Source organism: Eptatretus burgeri, chromosome 9 (genome assembly GCF_056783735.1).
Source record: "Eptatretus burgeri isolate ZD-2024b chromosome 9, Ebu_testis_v1, whole genome shotgun sequence".
Taxonomy (NCBI): Eukaryota; Metazoa; Chordata; class Myxini; order Myxiniformes; family Myxinidae; genus Eptatretus; species Eptatretus burgeri.
The window spans coordinates 30,396,048-30,412,908 of NC_140969.1; the positions used below are offsets into that span (position 1 = coordinate 30,396,048).

Here is a 16,861-nt window from a genome sequence, read left to right on the forward strand (position 1 = left end):
ATGCACGGTGTGTGAGAGGTGTACAGAACAATACAATAACACAATAACAAATGGGTAGGGGCAGGGGAGGGGAGATTGTCAGAAAATGTCTCTCCAAGATGCGGACAGAAGATTTAAAGGGATGAAGTTCTCCTAAAGTTGAAATTTCATAACATTGTCACACACCTGGCTACCATTGAGTCCAACCCAGGGCTCTTGTCCATACGTGAACATCTCCCACAGCGTGACACCAAACATCCACGAATCACTTGCGTGCGAGAAGGTACGTGTTTTTAGGCTTTCAGGAGCACACCTGGGGAAGAAACATACCTGCTGGCAAAATAGTTTATGCAAACCTTCTCTGTTTTAAAAACAGCGTGACCAAGGTTAAAATCGATTATTTCGTTCAAAGATAATGTTTCTTCCCTGGCAGGTTAGCTATGAGATTGTGGTGTGCTCATGCAAGTTCTCTCATGTGGGTTTGACTCGCAGAGAAATAAGGTTCATTATTTGAGCGGATGACTTTCAGTTATGTAACTTATCCATAAACAAAGTGATGTGACTGTAAGAGCTACTGGTTGGATTAAATCGAATGCACAGTACTCACACATGGCATCATGCCATGACCAACATTTTACATCGACTATCACCTGAGCGCACTCCCTTCCTCAACCAACCAACCAACCAACCCCCCCCCCCGCCATCCCTCCCCCGACCAACCAAATAATCCTATATTGGCAATTTTTTTTTATCTTCCTTTGTTTAGCCTGGCTTGGCAGATACATAACAGCCTGGTGCTCTCAATGTTTGCAATGTACTGCAAAATCCGTAGCAATATGACCATTCGGAATAATAACCATTTGATCACAATGTATTGTCCAGACCAGTACAAGTATTCTGTAGCTGGACAACAAAAAAGGGGTAAAAACAATTCTGGCCATGTGATAAAATGCAGGCACTCTATCATAGGGAAATTGCTAAAAACTATCAACCAATTGACCCAGGTTCACCTCATTTCTTCGAACAGATCCCATACAGTTGTAATATCAAGGTGTGCTGGAAATCCAGAAAGCTGGGCCACTGGAGAGGGAGGAAGCGAGTTTGATACAGGGTTCCACAGTGGATGTGCAATATGGAGATTTCTATCCATTGCCATCGTCCATAAGGGGTTGATCTATATCTCTAGGTTCCATCAGTATCATTTTAGCAAATTATTTAAAAAAAACTATCATTTTATTGTGTTCGACGTTCAATTCAGTGTTTGCATGTCCATAATCATCGGGTTCCTGGAAACTCAAAGCAGAGCGGAATCTGATGCAGAGCAAGATAACCAAAGAGAATGGATGCAGGTGAAAATCGGTGTTCGGTCAAAATGTAGAGGACACAACTGACTAAACGGAATGCTACACTATACAAGCATTAGCTCTACCTTAGAAACAAAAACGGGATCGATGGTGTATTCAATAGGGTGGATACGATTCATATGAAGTGGTGAAAATTGTCGACGGAAGGCCATATTTGATTTGCGCCATCAAAAGCCAGCCGACTCATTGTTGGCTTGATGCATTGTTCCACCAAATCCCACAGGAGCATCATGCAAATGAAAATATATTGCAATAGTGAAGGAAAATCGCTGACATGCTACACATATCGAATAGTACACTGATGGTGGGTGATATTGCTGTCCCAAAATATTTAACCCTAATCCCAATACAGAGCACCGTTGAATTGGTTAGCTACGATACCGATATAACAGTGATGTCATCTGGCCAAGCAATAGGATTATCCCCCAACCGTGCCATCTGAGCATCAGATGTGTGGTGAAGAAAAATGAGGAAATAGCACAGTGAATAAAAATTAAAACCATCCCAGACATGAAACCAAGTATAAGAAATTTGAAAAGAAAAAAAAACAAACAATTAAAGTGACAATTCACACAAACTTTCAAAATAGGCCTGGTTATCATCATGGCATTATCAGAGAAAAGAGGAATCTGTTATTCAACTTTCCATTTGAGAAATTTGGAGACAAAAAGAGGGGAAGCTTCATTTTACGGCACAAGTATGGCCACGTGTGAAATAAGCTTCAGACAATGACACCACCCGAAGGTGCCTGGACTGTTTGAATGATGCACATAATGGGTTGTGGCAGTCCCGGTAACTCTCCTCCACACCAAAATCCCTCCAGCTACAGCAAATAAGGTGAAATAAATAAATTAATATTCGTCAATCGACACGACGTTCTTCCGTTGTTCGATTCCCAAATTGTAGAAATGGTACAATTCATTCGCTAAAACTCAGGTTGCTGTCCAGAGATTAAAAAAAAAAGAATAATTCTTATTCCTTTTCGGTGCTGTTACGAGCAACTCTGTTCACCATCAACGCAGATCATTCCCAATCCAAAACCATGATCTTTTCTACCCTCGTTAACCCCACCACAAGCCCTCACCCTTCCAAATTTCCAGTTTTTCCTTCCTGAGAGTTTCCATCTGTATCCATCTTGTTCACTCCACACATTCTTTCCTGCTTCCAATTCATCCCCACACCCACTGCTTGTCCAAATCTCCCTCCATCTTCTCCTTCAACTCCACTGCTTGTGCCCCTCACCCCCTCTGCCTCACTCTATTGTTCCTTTTGTCCTGTGACGTCCTCATCCGTGCTGCGTGCGAGCTCTTCCATGAGCCTCGACTCTGTATACAAAACAAACCTCCATAGAGACTACTTCTAACAGCAGAATTGCTTCTGGAACAACACTATGGTACTTCACTTACTGCATCTGAGCTTCCAATATGCAGCTACAAGAATCCTTTGTTAATACAATGAGCGAAAAAGAACAACAAGCCTGCAGCAAAAGCACCGTCCGCAAATGTTATCAATAAACGTTTGTCACGCTATGACAGTAAAGGATGACAATGGTTGGACCAGTTTCTTGAAATGTTCTTGTTTTTTGCAAATTGCAATCAAAACAAAGAGAAGGCCTCCCCAATTTCAAGGCCCAGTCACACCTTGACGTTTTAGCCAGCAATGGCAACGTATCAAAATGTATGTAAAACGCTGGCTTACGCTGAACTTTTGATGTTTTTTTTTTAAAGATTCGGACGTATTCATAACAAGTTGGTCGTATGCATAACATATTAGGAACGGACACAACGTTTCGTTGTCTTATAGATAACTTATACCAACGAATGCTTAGCCTGTTGTCGGCGTTCACAACCTATGCCCAACGATAGTCTAACTTATGCATAGCGCGCTGCACGTATCACCGACGATCACGTGGCGTAGCCTATTAAAAGGCTGCCGCACAATGATTCAAATCATAACCGCCGGAGAAATGGAAGTGTCAACATCGTAGTCACACCTTGGCGATCTTGCCAGCGTATGCCAACCTCTGAAAAATGCGTCTAAAACGCTGGCGCACGTCGAATACGGTATGGGTAAGTTTGGTATACGTGAATAGAACGCTAAAGTACGCCATCATATATCGTAGTAAGTGGAGTACGTCTTGAAATTTTAAACGTGTTAAACATTTTACGACGTACTTGCCGTATGCCACACACGTTCCGCATGCGATGGGAATAAGTTGTACGCACGATATGCGATCGTTGGCACACGTCGACAAAAGTTACTTGTAAGTTACTCATAAGTCGAAACACGTCGAGGTAATGGTTAGCGTCAGTGTCCCAGACTCCCTGTTTTTTTATTTTTTTTTTCTTCGGTATGACGGTGATGTTGACACTTCGATTTCTAGTGCGGTTATAATATAATATAATTAATAGGCTGCCGCTCAACGATTTAAATCATAACCGCACTCGAAATCGAAGTGTCAACATCACCGTCATATCGAAGAAAAAAAAAAGAAAAAAAAAAACAGGGAGTCTGGAACACTGACGCTAACCATTACATTGACGTGTTTCGACTTATGAGTACCTTACAAGTAACACGTGTGGACGTGTGTCAACGATCGCGTAACGTGCCTACAACACGTTACTCATCGGTTAGAAATAAGTTTCGGGTACGCTAAACATTACCTCGACGTGTTTCGACTTATGATTAACTTACAAGTAATGTGTGGTGATGTGTGTCAACGATCGCGTAACGTGCCTACAACTTATGGCCAGCGTAGCGGAACTTGTGAGTCATACGCTGGCATAAGTCATAAAATTTCAAGCATGAAAAAAATTGAGGACAACCGCAAAGTACAACGATGAAAGCCAGCGTACTACGACGTATGGCAGTGTTTTTCAGCGTGCTCTCAATGTTTCCAAAACTTACCATAACGTATTCGATGTGTGCCAGTGTTTTCGACAATTTTATCAAAAATCGGCATAAGCTGGCTAAAACGTCAAGGTGTGACTGGGCCTTAAGTCTAAGCCTCACCATGCAAAAGGAACTTTTCGATGCTCGGCCATGACGTAGTGATCATGGTTCCGGGGCAGAGCACGCATCAGGCCAAAATCTCCGATCTTAACACAATCGTTCGACGCAAGCAGGATGTTTCTTGCGGCCAGGTCGCGGTGGATGAAGCGGCGCGACTCGAGGTGCGCCATGCCAGTGGCAATTTGCACTGCATAGCGGCACAATGTGGAAATCAGGAATCGGCCATGGTTTCTCCGCAACCGTTCAAGCAACGATCCCAACGGGGCAAGCTCAGTCACCTGACAGGCAAGAGGAAACAAGCAAGAGCAAACATTGAAAATTACAAAGTGTTCTCCAATTGCCAAACATATCCTTGGCAAAAACTGATGCCAAAAACTTTTCACAGTTGAATTCAATGTTCTTGCTTTGTTTTACTGCATTCCAACGAGAACATTTCCTCATTTTCACTTGCTCGAAATGGATGTATTCCTGTCTTCTTATTCTTGCGTATGGCAGCTTGGCTACCAGGTGGCTATCATTTTGTTGGGGCACAACTACGCCACTGATGCTGAGCCCCTATACCAGTACACTGGTACTCGTTTCGCAAACCTGGGAAGGATGACAGGCTGAGTAAACCCCACCTGGTGTTAATTCAGCAGCCAACAGGGCACAAGTTCAGGACCCTAAGATCCTAAACCAGCCACCCTCACTGCTAAGCCAACACCAGGCTAGTATTCCTGTGTGTCAAGGATTGAGAATGGAAATTGTTTGTCAACCAAGAGGCACCAAGTTTGGTGTTCCATAAGTCAGGATTAGTTGGCAGATATTAGATATCCCAAAGTTTCTTTCATAAAGAGTCGGTGAGTTATCTCTGGCCCCATAAACCAATTCTACATCCCTGTTCAAATCCCTTTCAGTCGAACGTCAGGCCTTGCCAGTCAGTTCATGAAAGACTCGGGGCAAAAAATGAATAAATAAATAAATAAATAACACTTTCCCTTGCTGACTCCACAAGCAGGTGGGATTCATTCAGGCTATTAAATGTCATAGTAGTAGTTGCTATGTTACCTTGTAATCTCTTTTACCTCAAAAGTGAATGTCCCTTGATCAGTGCTTGAATATATATATATATATATATATATATATATATATATATATATATATATATATATATATATATATATATATATATATTGCACAAGGATCCTCCCTACAATCAGAAGCTCCATTCATCCATCCATTGGGACACCAAAACCAATGCTCTGCAGAGCGTCTCCTTGGCTATTCGGCACAGTCCTGGACGGGTCGCCACTCTGACACAGGATACCAGCAAGCTGGCACTCATTTCGCTGACCTCAGAAGGATGACACGCAGAGTCAACCCCACCTGATATGAATTGAACATCCGCGTGGGATTTGGATTCAGGATCCTAGGATCCCAGGCCCAAAACCCTAACCATTAAGCCAACACCAGGCACAGTCAGAAGCTGCAAGACTTTAACATAATATTGCAATGTGAACTGAGAATGTATAAACTGCACTCTCTGAAACCTTATTTTAGGCTCCCAAATCTCATCAGTCTCTCCGGTGTCATCCTTGACTACCCCTCCATTCAGCTACCCACATACTGCATGAGTGCACCAGGTTGTAAAGTGGGTGGAAGAAAGTGTAAAGTGAAAGAAAACTGCTTTCTGGGCCTTACCATCTTCATGGGGTAGTCAAGGATGACACCGTAGAGGCGGATGAGATTTGGGTGCCCGAGTGTGTGCATGACGTTCACTTCTTTTATGAAGTCCTCAAGTGCGTCTGGTTGGCTAATTACATCAGTCTTCAAACATTTAACTGCGACAGGAACCTGCAAAGGCACACAAATACGCATGTAGATGAGCAACAAAAACAAACACAAACAGGTCTAATTGTATCGCTTCCCAAATCGCTCTCAAGGTGTTAATTTGCACAAACATTCAAAACTATGCTCGTGAAATCAATCTGCACTGCTTCTTGTTTCCACGTAAATAAATACAACCTTACAAATTACACAAGTGCAAAACATTCACAGGAAGAATGAAAGTGCAGCGGTCAAAATATCTGATCCACAACAAAAGGGCCAAGTTCTCCTCAACCCTCTGAAATTTGGAAAACTGGGCTTATACTCATTCCCCGTCCTTCACCTCTCCGATTAACTTCCCCTTTCCCCTCCCATTCCGTGATGTGTGTGAGCAAAGAATGAGAGTTTTGACTTCCCTTCCATGTTTGCAGTATCATGTCCAAACAGAACGAGAACGCCATTATAGTCGGGTCATCACCGTGACCTCCATTCAATTGATCAACTTCTCCATTTTAGCCAAGATGATTAGATAATATTGGGTATGTATCCCATCTTCAGCATCATTTAATACATTTCTTAATGTGCAAATGTAGCTTCTACAGCTCTGTACGACAGAATCCTATTTGCTTCAGAAAAATGACTTTTCAAATGTCATTCGTGACTTTGCTGCCCAAAAATTCACAAAGCAATGTTTTTCAATCAGCAGGATACACGTAAAACGTTTTCTATTCACACCAGGTTATGTTTGGTTGGGTTGAGTTTGCAATAAAATTGACAACAATTGCCATTTCATTCCCATGTAATATGGCAAGGGCTGCTGACAGATACTGTGTCCTGCAAAGTCAGTAATATTGACTACTGTGACTCGTGACATTCAGCCAGGATGAGCACCTCTACGAGATTTCCTGCTGAGTAATCAGTTACGAGGATGTCTCCACTGAACAAGCAGTATTCATTCAAAGTACCAATGTGAGCAACAAACCAAGGTGATGCTGAGACCAAGGCAATTTGGGAAATCTCGACTTGTCCTCAAACCCATCAACATCGCTTTGTTGAACAAAATCACGTCATTTGTCAAAAATAGTAGTCAAAAAAAAAAAATTCAAAAAAAATTTGTAGTCAAAAAAGCTACAATGTATATAATAAATTATTATTGGTTGTATGTGCAGAACACTCAATTGTTGTGTTAAGTAATTTGATGATTATACATCAGTTTTAGACTTAGTTCTGACTTTTTCCCCATAACGACTTGGCCATTGTAGCAGTGGGTGATTTTAATGTTAATCTTAACCCATCTCGAGTCATTTCCGCTGCCGGGCTCGCTGACCGCCTCGTCACCATTTCTGACACTCTAAACTTCCCACAGATGGTCAGCCTGATTACACGTTGTAAAACCTCTGATGGGTTGCAAGGGGTCAACACCAGACTTATTTTTTTAAGAACAAACCTGATCTCGTCAAGAAGATCTTTACTAAACTTGGTCAAGGATTGAGTGACCACAACGGGGTCCCCTTTCAGCTGTCAACCTCTTAATACCAAATCAATGAACCGCACAATCTACCAGTACAACAAAGCTCACAAATAAGTACGTTGTGAATCACTTAATCAAGCCTATTACGATGCACATCTGTCACCAGACTTCGGCATTGACCAGGTTTGGGAAAATTTTAAAGATTTCCTGGTTGCTGCTGTGCATGACGTCGTCCCCATTGCCAGATAAAAAGGCAAAATAAGGCGACCCTGGATCTCCTGCGAAATAGTTACTTTAACGAGGAAAAACACACACAGAGCTGACAAGGTGACCGTGCGTGGGAAGGGCAACGCTCACCTTTGGGCCAAATACAAATTTTTCCATAACCAAGTTAAATATCTCATGAGGAAATCCTACAATCACTATGTTCATGACCTGGCCCAAAACTGCCCACCAATCCTAAACGATTCTGGTCTTTTGTTCGTTCAAACCGCAAAAAGTCAGTCACCAATCTCCACACGGCTGACAATGTCATCAGTGATCCTCCTGCTGTCGCGAATGAATTTAACCTCAGTTTTCAAAGCAAATTTTCTTCATATAACATCCGATTTGTATTTGTCCCATATAGCCATGATTGTAATAAATTTAATCTGATGCTTATCCAGACCAATTCTACTGGGGTTAAGAACTTGCTTAATACTCTCAAAGTGTATAAATCGCCCGGTTTTGATAAAACTTCCCCTGCGCTCTTCAAACTAGCCGTTGACAACTTAGCCTATGAGTTATGATCTTTAACCTCTCGCTTGCCACAGGTGAGGGAGGTCCTGTGTGAATGGAAACTCGCAAATGTGGTCCCAATACATAAATCGAGAAACCCGGATAACCCAACTTATTTACAGATAAATTTCACTCTGCTCCTCGGTCAGTAAATGTATTGAACAGATTGTGGCCAAACATCTCACAAATCATATTAAATGTACAGACGTGGCCTTGTCTCAGACTTGCCAACATGTTTTTCTTCCAAAACGTTGTTGCATCACACAACTTACTACAATTTATCACCACTGGGCCAAAACCTTGGATTCTCTCAGATCCCCTCGTATTGATGCCATATTCTTGGATTGGTCCAAAGTTTTTGATCGTGTGAGCCACGGTATTCTCCTTGACAGACTGCATAGACATGGAATCTACAGTTCAGTCCTGCAGTAGTTTCAATCCTACTTAACAGGCCGTCAACAACGGGTGCAATTCCAAGGGGCACATTTTGCCTGGGCCCCTGTTCCCTCAAATGTTCCTCCAGGGGTCAGTTCTTGGGCCCCTGCTTGTTAATGTTCTTGCCTTTGACTTGCCATTACGTGTCCAGGCTAACCTGCGACAGTATGCTGATGACGCTGTAATTTACAGTTATCTCTTGTCAAGATGATGAGCTCGATATGCAGAATGATTTACATAAAAATCGACATTTTGTGTTTTCTTAATTAGATGAAACTCAATGTTGATAAATGTAAATTGATGACCCTCACTCGTTTTGGAAACCCACCGAAACCAGCTTACATGGTAGGTTCTCAAACTCTTGAAATCACGGACCATTACAAATATCAAGGCTTGTCCATTTCCAGGGATCTTACCTGGAAGCACAATGTTAACAAAGTTATTTCAAAAGCAGCCAGAATGACTGGGTTTATCAGAAGATTTGTTAATTGTAAAGTTGCTGACTTAAGTTATTATTAACTCATTAAACTTTACTGTGCATTTGGAAGACCCATCCTTGAGTACACTGCCCCCATTTTGTGCCCGGGTACTCTGTCCCAGCAATCTTCTCTGGAAGGAGTCCAGAGGAGATTTACCCGATCCTTTCTCGGTCTCCCAAGGAGACAGACGGACAGATTATTTTGTTGTTTGTTTTATTTATTTAGCCCCAGGAGAGCTACTCGATAGTAATTTGGTTCAACAAAACATCCAAATAAGTGTGCATACTCTGGTTTTATTTGTTCAAATAAACTTGCACAGGAGTATCATTCATCCTTAATACCCATGTTCTCATCAATCTTCTCATTCCCAATAATCCTCCTTCACTTCATTCACCTGTTTTTCGCTGGGTGCATGCCATTCACCCCGCCGTACCACTCCAAAAGAGCCATCACCAATCTTTTCAAAAAGGTGCAAATCCTTCTCCTTGATGAGGCAAGTGAGAACGGGACTGACATCGGACGAAGGGGGCAATGTCTTGCGAAATGAAGAGGCTGGCTGGGAAGGAGCATCTGCTACTCGCCCAACAAATACCTAGAGTCAAAGTAAAAGATGAAGTCACAAAAAGATATATTCTAGGCACTTGTTCGAGATATTATGACACGCCCGTGTCATGACACGTCTCACATTTGACGACAAGATACATGGTGGGATGCTTTTCCTTAAAATGTCAGGGAAGAATATTCATCATTGTGTTCACTTATCATTTATAATCTATCTATTACTAAAACTCTCATATTGTATGTATGTATGTATGTATGTATGTTCCTGAAATACAGCCAAAACGGTACATGATAGCGCAAAAAATTTTAGGACCACCTGACTCACCATTCGCCTGTGGTGTGCAGTATCAAGTTTCGTTCAAATCAGGCAACGAAAAAATTATTAAACAAGTGGTGCCAGGCACAACAAATCGCACCCATTTAAGGCATAAAGTTATTTTGGGGATCAAATTTAAATTTTATACACCCTTAACCTGAATGTTGATTATAAGGACTAGAATAAGGAATATTTTAGTCTTAGTTTGAAGTCAATTAAACCATTTTTGACGAAGTCATGACCGTAAAATAATTTTGACCTTTCAAGGCCAAAGGTCATGGTGTCAAATGAAAGCCAATAAAGGACTTTATTTATGTCTTCCATCGTAAACACGCATATTCCTAACCATTTTATTTGATTTATAATGGAAAATATGTAATTTTGACAGAATGACCATGACCCCCAAAACTTCGGACCCTACCGATCTTCACAAATATGCATTTTTCACTATAGGCATGGGTAGGATTATAAGTGACAAATAGAATAAGGTTCACTATAAGCTTAGTTTGAAGTAAATCAGATCATTTTTGACGAAGTTATGAGCGAAAAACGATTTTGATCTTTTCGTGACCTTGACCTTTGATCCAATTGGACCCAAAAGTTAATGGGGTCGTCCAAGGTTGATTGCCCACCTGTGGATTAAATTTGATAGTGTTTGCTAAAGCCGTTTTGCTATAAAGTTGCTAACAGACAGACAAACAAACAGACAAGCCGGTAGGCGACGAGGGATCCGCTAGGATCGAAGCGCTGGATACGATGCTTTTCATTCTGACCGATCCACGGACGAAGATTCATTGCCAAGACGTATTGGTTCACATACAATTGTTCCTCTGCCTAGCAAGATTTTTCCTATTGCGTATTTTGCCAACTGGCACTCCTCATAAAAAATGACGGTAAATAGATGCCCTATTTTTGAAGGACTACCATTTGAAAAATAAAACCTAAATCAAAAATCGGCTCAAGTAAAATTATCTAAATATCTCGAAGTGTTTAATTCCAAAGTCTCGTTTCTCCACATTCAAAACTGTAGGACAAGTATTGAAAATAGTGAACGCGGTTTTTCGGCCGCTGCACAGCAACGGGTGGTTGCTTAACAACGAAACTCAAACGCACACACTCCCAGCCCATATGGCACCTGTCGCCAAGTTTCATCGAAATCGGTTTGCTGGTTTGTGCTGTGGAGCCTCGCGTTACACACACACACACACACACACACACACACACACACACACACACACACACACACACACACACACGCACACACACACACACACACACACACACACACACACACACACACACACACACACACACACACACCCGACAATAAGGGATATCTAGCGAATCCCAACAAACAAACCGGACGATTACAATATCCCGCTCCCTCCCTCCGGGGGACGGGATAAAAATCAATTCCCGATTCAGTCAAGTACTCTTTGGGATTATTTGATCAATGCAAACAACCTCAGCGGTATAGTTCGGTAATTATCTTTTTTTTTCTTGAAATGATTTATTTTGAAATCTCAAACATTTAGTATAGATAAAGAACAATTTATTTTTAAGCATAAAATAAACCGCCATTTTCATCTAATACTTCCGTGTTCATTAATAAATAAAATTGTGTTTAGAAGATTACGCACAATAATTTCTTCGACTTTCTTTTCTCAGTTTTTTTTTTTTTCACATTGACGCGCAATATCAAGTTTCGTTCAAATCGGGCAACGAAAAAAATTATTTAAAAAATCAATTCCCAATTCAGTCAAGTACTCTTCGGGAGAATTTGATCAGTGCAAACAACCTCAGCTGTATAGTTTTTTTTGAAAAATTTTTTTTTTAATCAACCGCTGTCACAACGGGAACCCAACGGGTTCACTGGTTGTCTAGTCTGTAAAAAAAGTGTACATTGCTATTAACCTTCTACACATGAGTCTGAAAATGCAAACAAAATAAATATTGAGAATACAATTGAAACTGATGTATTCATCGCAGAAACAATAACTTCTGTCCACCCCACGGTGGTGTAGGTAATAATAGCATCACACTTCCATATTTTCATAAACAATATTAGTATGTTAACATTTTCTCCAGTAAGAGAAGCTCTTTGTGCTGCTATGTTTCCAACAGTTCAAAATAGTCTTTTGGAGGTCACCAATGTGGCTGGGATTCCCAGATGCATTCTTGCTCCCTTTGCAAACATAGGAAATGAGTGCAGGGATAGAGGAGAGAAGAAGAAGAAGACAAAACAAAAAAATGAAAAAATAAGAGTGGTTGGGGGGGGGGTGACAAATAGAGAAGGAGAGGAGAGACATAAGGAGGGATAGAGGGAGGGATAGAGGGAGGGATAGAGGGAGGTATAGAGGGAGGTATAGAGGGAGGTATAGAGGGAGGTATAGAGGGAGAGAGAGGGATAGAGAGATAGAGAGAGAGAGAGGGATAGAGAGAGAGAGAGAGGGATAGAGAGAGAGAGAGGGATAGAGAGAGAGAGAGGGATAGAGAGAGAGAGAGGGATAGAGAGAGAGAGAGAGGGATAGAGAGAGAGAGGGATAGAGAGAGAGAGAGAGAGAGAATGGACAGAGAGAGAGAGAGAGAGGGATAGACAGAGAGAGGGATAGAGAGAGAGAGGGATAGAGAGAGAGAGAGAGAGAGAGAGAGAGAGAGAGAGAGAGAGAGAGAGAGAGAGAGAGAGAGAGAGAGAGAGAGAGAGAGAGAGAGAGAGAGAGAGAGAGAGAGAGGGGAGAGGGGTCGGAGAGAGAGGGGGAGAGGGGTCGGAGAGAGAGGGGAGAGGGGTCGGAGAGAGAGGGGAGAGGGGTCGGAGAGAGAGAGGGGAGAGGGGTCGGAGAGAGAGGGGGAGAGGGGTCGGAGAGAGAGGGGGAGAGGGGTCGGAGAGAGAGGGGGAGAGGGGTCGGAGAGAGAGGGGGAGAGGGGTCGGAGAGAGAGAGGGGAGAGGGGTCGGAGAGAGAGGGGGAGAGGGGTCGGAGAGAGAGAGGGGGAGAGGGGTCGGAGAGAAAGGGGAGAGGGGTCGGAGAGAAAGGGGGAGAGGGGTCGGAGAGAAAGGGGGAGAGGGGTCGGAGAGAAAGGGGGAGAGGGGTCGGAGAGAAAGGGGGAGAGGGGTCGGAGAGAAAGGGGGAGAGGGGGTCCGAGAAAGGGGGAGAGGGGGTCCGAGAAAGGGGGAGAGGGGGTCCGAGAAAGGGGGAGAGGGGGTCCGAGAAAGGGGGAGAGGGGGTCCGAGAAAGGGGGAGAGGGGGTCCGAGAAAGGGGGAGAGGGGGTCCGAGAAAGGGGGAGAGGGGGTCCGAGAAAGGGGGAGAGGGGGTCCGAGAAAGGGGGAGAGGGGGTCGGAGAAAGGGGGAGAGGGGGTCCGAGAAAGGCGGAGAGGGGTCCAAAAAAGGGGGAGAGGGGGTCCGAGAGAGAAGGGGGAGTGGGGTCAGAGAGGGAGGGAGAGAAGGGTAGGGAAGAGAAGGGGAGAGGAGTCAGAGAGTGAGAGAGGGGAGAGATCTCAGAGAGAGGGGAAAGGGGGCGGAGAGAGAGAGGCGTGGGGGCCGAGAGAGAGGGGTCCAAGAGAGAGGGGGAGAGGGGTGTGAGAGAGGGGGAGAGGAGGAGAGGGGTCCAAGAGACAGGAGAGGGGTCCGAGAGAGGCGGAGAGGGGTCCAAGAGAGAGGAGGGAGAGGGATCAGAGAGAGGGGAGAGCGGTCAGAGAGAGAGGGGAGAGGGGTCGGAGAGAGGAAGATAGGGATGGGAGAGAGGGGATAGGGGTGTGAGAGAGGGAGATAGGGGTGGAAGAGAGAGGGTAAGAGATTTGTCCAAATATATATCCGAAACAGACTCGTCGCCAATGTAGTGTCCGGAGGGCAGCAGGACTCGGATAGTCATGAGGGTTGTCGAACTCTGTTTATTGCCCGTCTGAATGCACACTACTGCAGACTACAAACACGCCTCAAGCGGCGCAACCATCTATAAGCCTTGCGGACACGTGACCACCAACACCACACCTCCACTCCCCCACAACGCTCCCCGCATTGTGCCCTGCCCATGTTCGCCACTACACCACAGAAGGGAGAGGCAGAGGGGAGTGAATGGAGGGAAAGGAGGAGGAGGGATTCGGCAGAAGTGAAGCCCAGCTGAACGTCCATCTGAGAGATGGCACACACACATTGATGAATCACCCTACCTGTGAAACACCAGGATGACAGTTTATACAGTAGATGAGTCGGGATACGAACCCAGGTGAGACAGCTTAGGCCTTAGAGTGAGCATGCGTACTTCTTGGCTATCCTGCCATGATCTGGCGATTCATTGCTTTATGAAAACTTAGTTTTCAGGAACTATTAGTATATTTGTAATGAAAGCAAATCGCCCAAAACGGTGTAAAAAAAAAAAAGCCTCTTCACTTGCAGAAACTACCGACTGTTAATAATTAGGACTATTATTAGGATCCTCATCAAGTGTGAGCGAGTAGTCTGAGCCCGAGGGTGTCCAAGGATGTGCTTGATAAAAGATAATATGGAATAGGCAAAGCCTTGAAGCGAACGTAGAATTCTTCTTACTTTCGCTTCTTAAATATATCAAATTAAACAGTCTTTTTGCTATGAAAAAATAAATATTACCTTCACAACAACTACACCGCCTAGCCCTAGAACAGGATCTCATCTGCAAAAATAAATATTACCTTAACATTAACTTCACAACAACAACTACACCGCCCAGAACAGGATCTCATCGAAAAAAATTAATATTACCTCAACATTATCTTCACAACAACAACTACACCGCCTTGAACAGGATCTCATCTAAAAAAAACAATATTACCTCAACATTATCTTCACAACAACAACTACACCGCCCAGAACAGGATCTCATCGAAAAAAAAATTAATATTACCTCAACATTCTCTTTACAGCAACTACACCGCCGAGAACAGGATCTCATCTGAAAAAAATTAATATTACCTCAACATTCTCTTTACAACAACTACACCGCCCAGAACAGGATCTCATCGAAAAAAATTAATATTACCTCAACATTCTCTTTACAGCAACTACACCGCCGAGAACAGGATCTCATCTGAAAAAAAAAATCCTCAACATTACCTTTACAACGACAACTACACCGCCTAGAACAGGATCTCATCTAAAACGATGACAAATGTGTCCAAGAGCAGCGTCCTAAAGGTTTTGTCGGCAAAAAAAAACAACAACAACTTCCGATATTTCGTCACGTGCTTTGATTAAGCCAATAGCGAGACCCGTCATAATGTATTTACAAAATAAATAATGAATTTAAGAAATTACAATACGATAAATGGAATAATCTTTAAATAGCAACGTGAACTTTTCGAAACTTTAAAGCAAATGTCCGAATATATTTAAAAGTTCATGATAGACGCTCTCAAAAGGCACCGTCAATGCGAGGATGTGTACATGTGCTCAGTATTTAAGGAGATCCGGATCTTGTATATACAAGAGCTGAGAACGAGAAGAAGAAGAAGAAGAAGAAGAAGAAGAAGAAGAAGAAGAAGAAGAAGAAGAAGAAGAAGAAGAGCGAGCTCTATGAGCGGCATTCGCCACGCGATATGCTGCCAAAAAAATACTAGAAGCAAACGTAGTATTCTTCTTACATTCGCTTCTGACTTTACCTACAACTGTATACGCAATTTCCGGTTACTTCGGGATCAGCGATCAAATAATGTAAATCACGATTAAAAATTATTTTTTGATAATGCAGGAGATATCTTAATTAAAATCAGTGGAGTAAATATACACCATGTCTGATATTTGGGTCTTTCATGTCTCCGACGATGCCTTTATCTCCCGGCATGCATCATTCCCCATGACGAAAACTGGAAACAAAAAAAACCAGAAGCAAAAAAAAAAAAACGGAAGCAAAAGGGTCATAGCCAACGACACGGATTCACAATTGCCAGGGTATTGTGTTGTTGTTGTTGTTGTTGTTGTTGTTGTTTCCTATTCTCTCATGTGCAGGCGTTAAGTATGAAGCTCACTGCTTTCGCTATAAATAAATAAGGCAGTTATATATCTTCAAAAGGGTTGTTTTAATGAACCCAAAGACCCAATTTTCACTCTTGCATTTCCTTGGAGTTTTCTTATTGGCGGAACTATAATAGTATAAGTATATTAATATACTGCAGTAACTATAATAGTATATGTGTATTAATATTTTGGAATGTAAGCAAATCGCCCAAAACGGAAAAAGCAAACTGCGTATGTAATTGCCGAAAAAGGAGCCCTGCGGACGATGCAGTCTTGGATTGTAAAAGCAGGTGATGAAACGCGGCGTTTCACTCGATGAAGTTACACTTTCTGCACATTCCACAATCTTTTCTTCACTCGATATAATCGTCCGAACAGCAGAACAAGTTAAGTTTAATGCTTTGCTTCAATAAATACACTAACTTATAAAAAAAAAAAACAATCTCTATTTTGTTAAAATTTTCAGATTTCACTCTAGATTTTGGCACTTATTTTGTTCTCCAGAGCCGATTCTCAAATCCAACGTAATATTTTGATTATATACTAATCAATGACATACACACACACTGTTGCCAAATGCCATTGTGGTAATACAGTTTATATACATTCACACACGTGGAAATGTACACACGCATCAAGTAAATAAAAACGACAAACACAAAGATTTACCTTGAAA

At 42.6% G+C, this 16,861-nt stretch overlaps 1 protein-coding gene across 3 annotated transcripts in view; it reads right to left on the bottom strand.

Annotated features, from left to right (window-relative positions):
* The window catches only part of TNK2 (tyrosine kinase non receptor 2), an 88,766-nt gene that overhangs the window by 42,402 nt on the left and 29,503 nt on the right, over window positions 1-16,861 (bottom strand). For all 3 annotated transcript variants that reach the window (XM_085894590.1, XM_085894589.1, XM_085894591.1), the window contains exons 4-7: window positions 9,718-9,915; window positions 6,036-6,188; window positions 4,356-4,633; window positions 166-292 (exon numbers count right to left, since the gene is read on the bottom strand). In XM_085894590.1, the coding sequence (XP_085750716.1) occupies window positions 166-292; window positions 4,356-4,633; window positions 6,036-6,188; window positions 9,718-9,915 (756 nt within the window). The remainder of the gene's footprint in view (window positions 1-165; window positions 293-4,355; window positions 4,634-6,035; window positions 6,189-9,717; window positions 9,916-16,861) is intronic.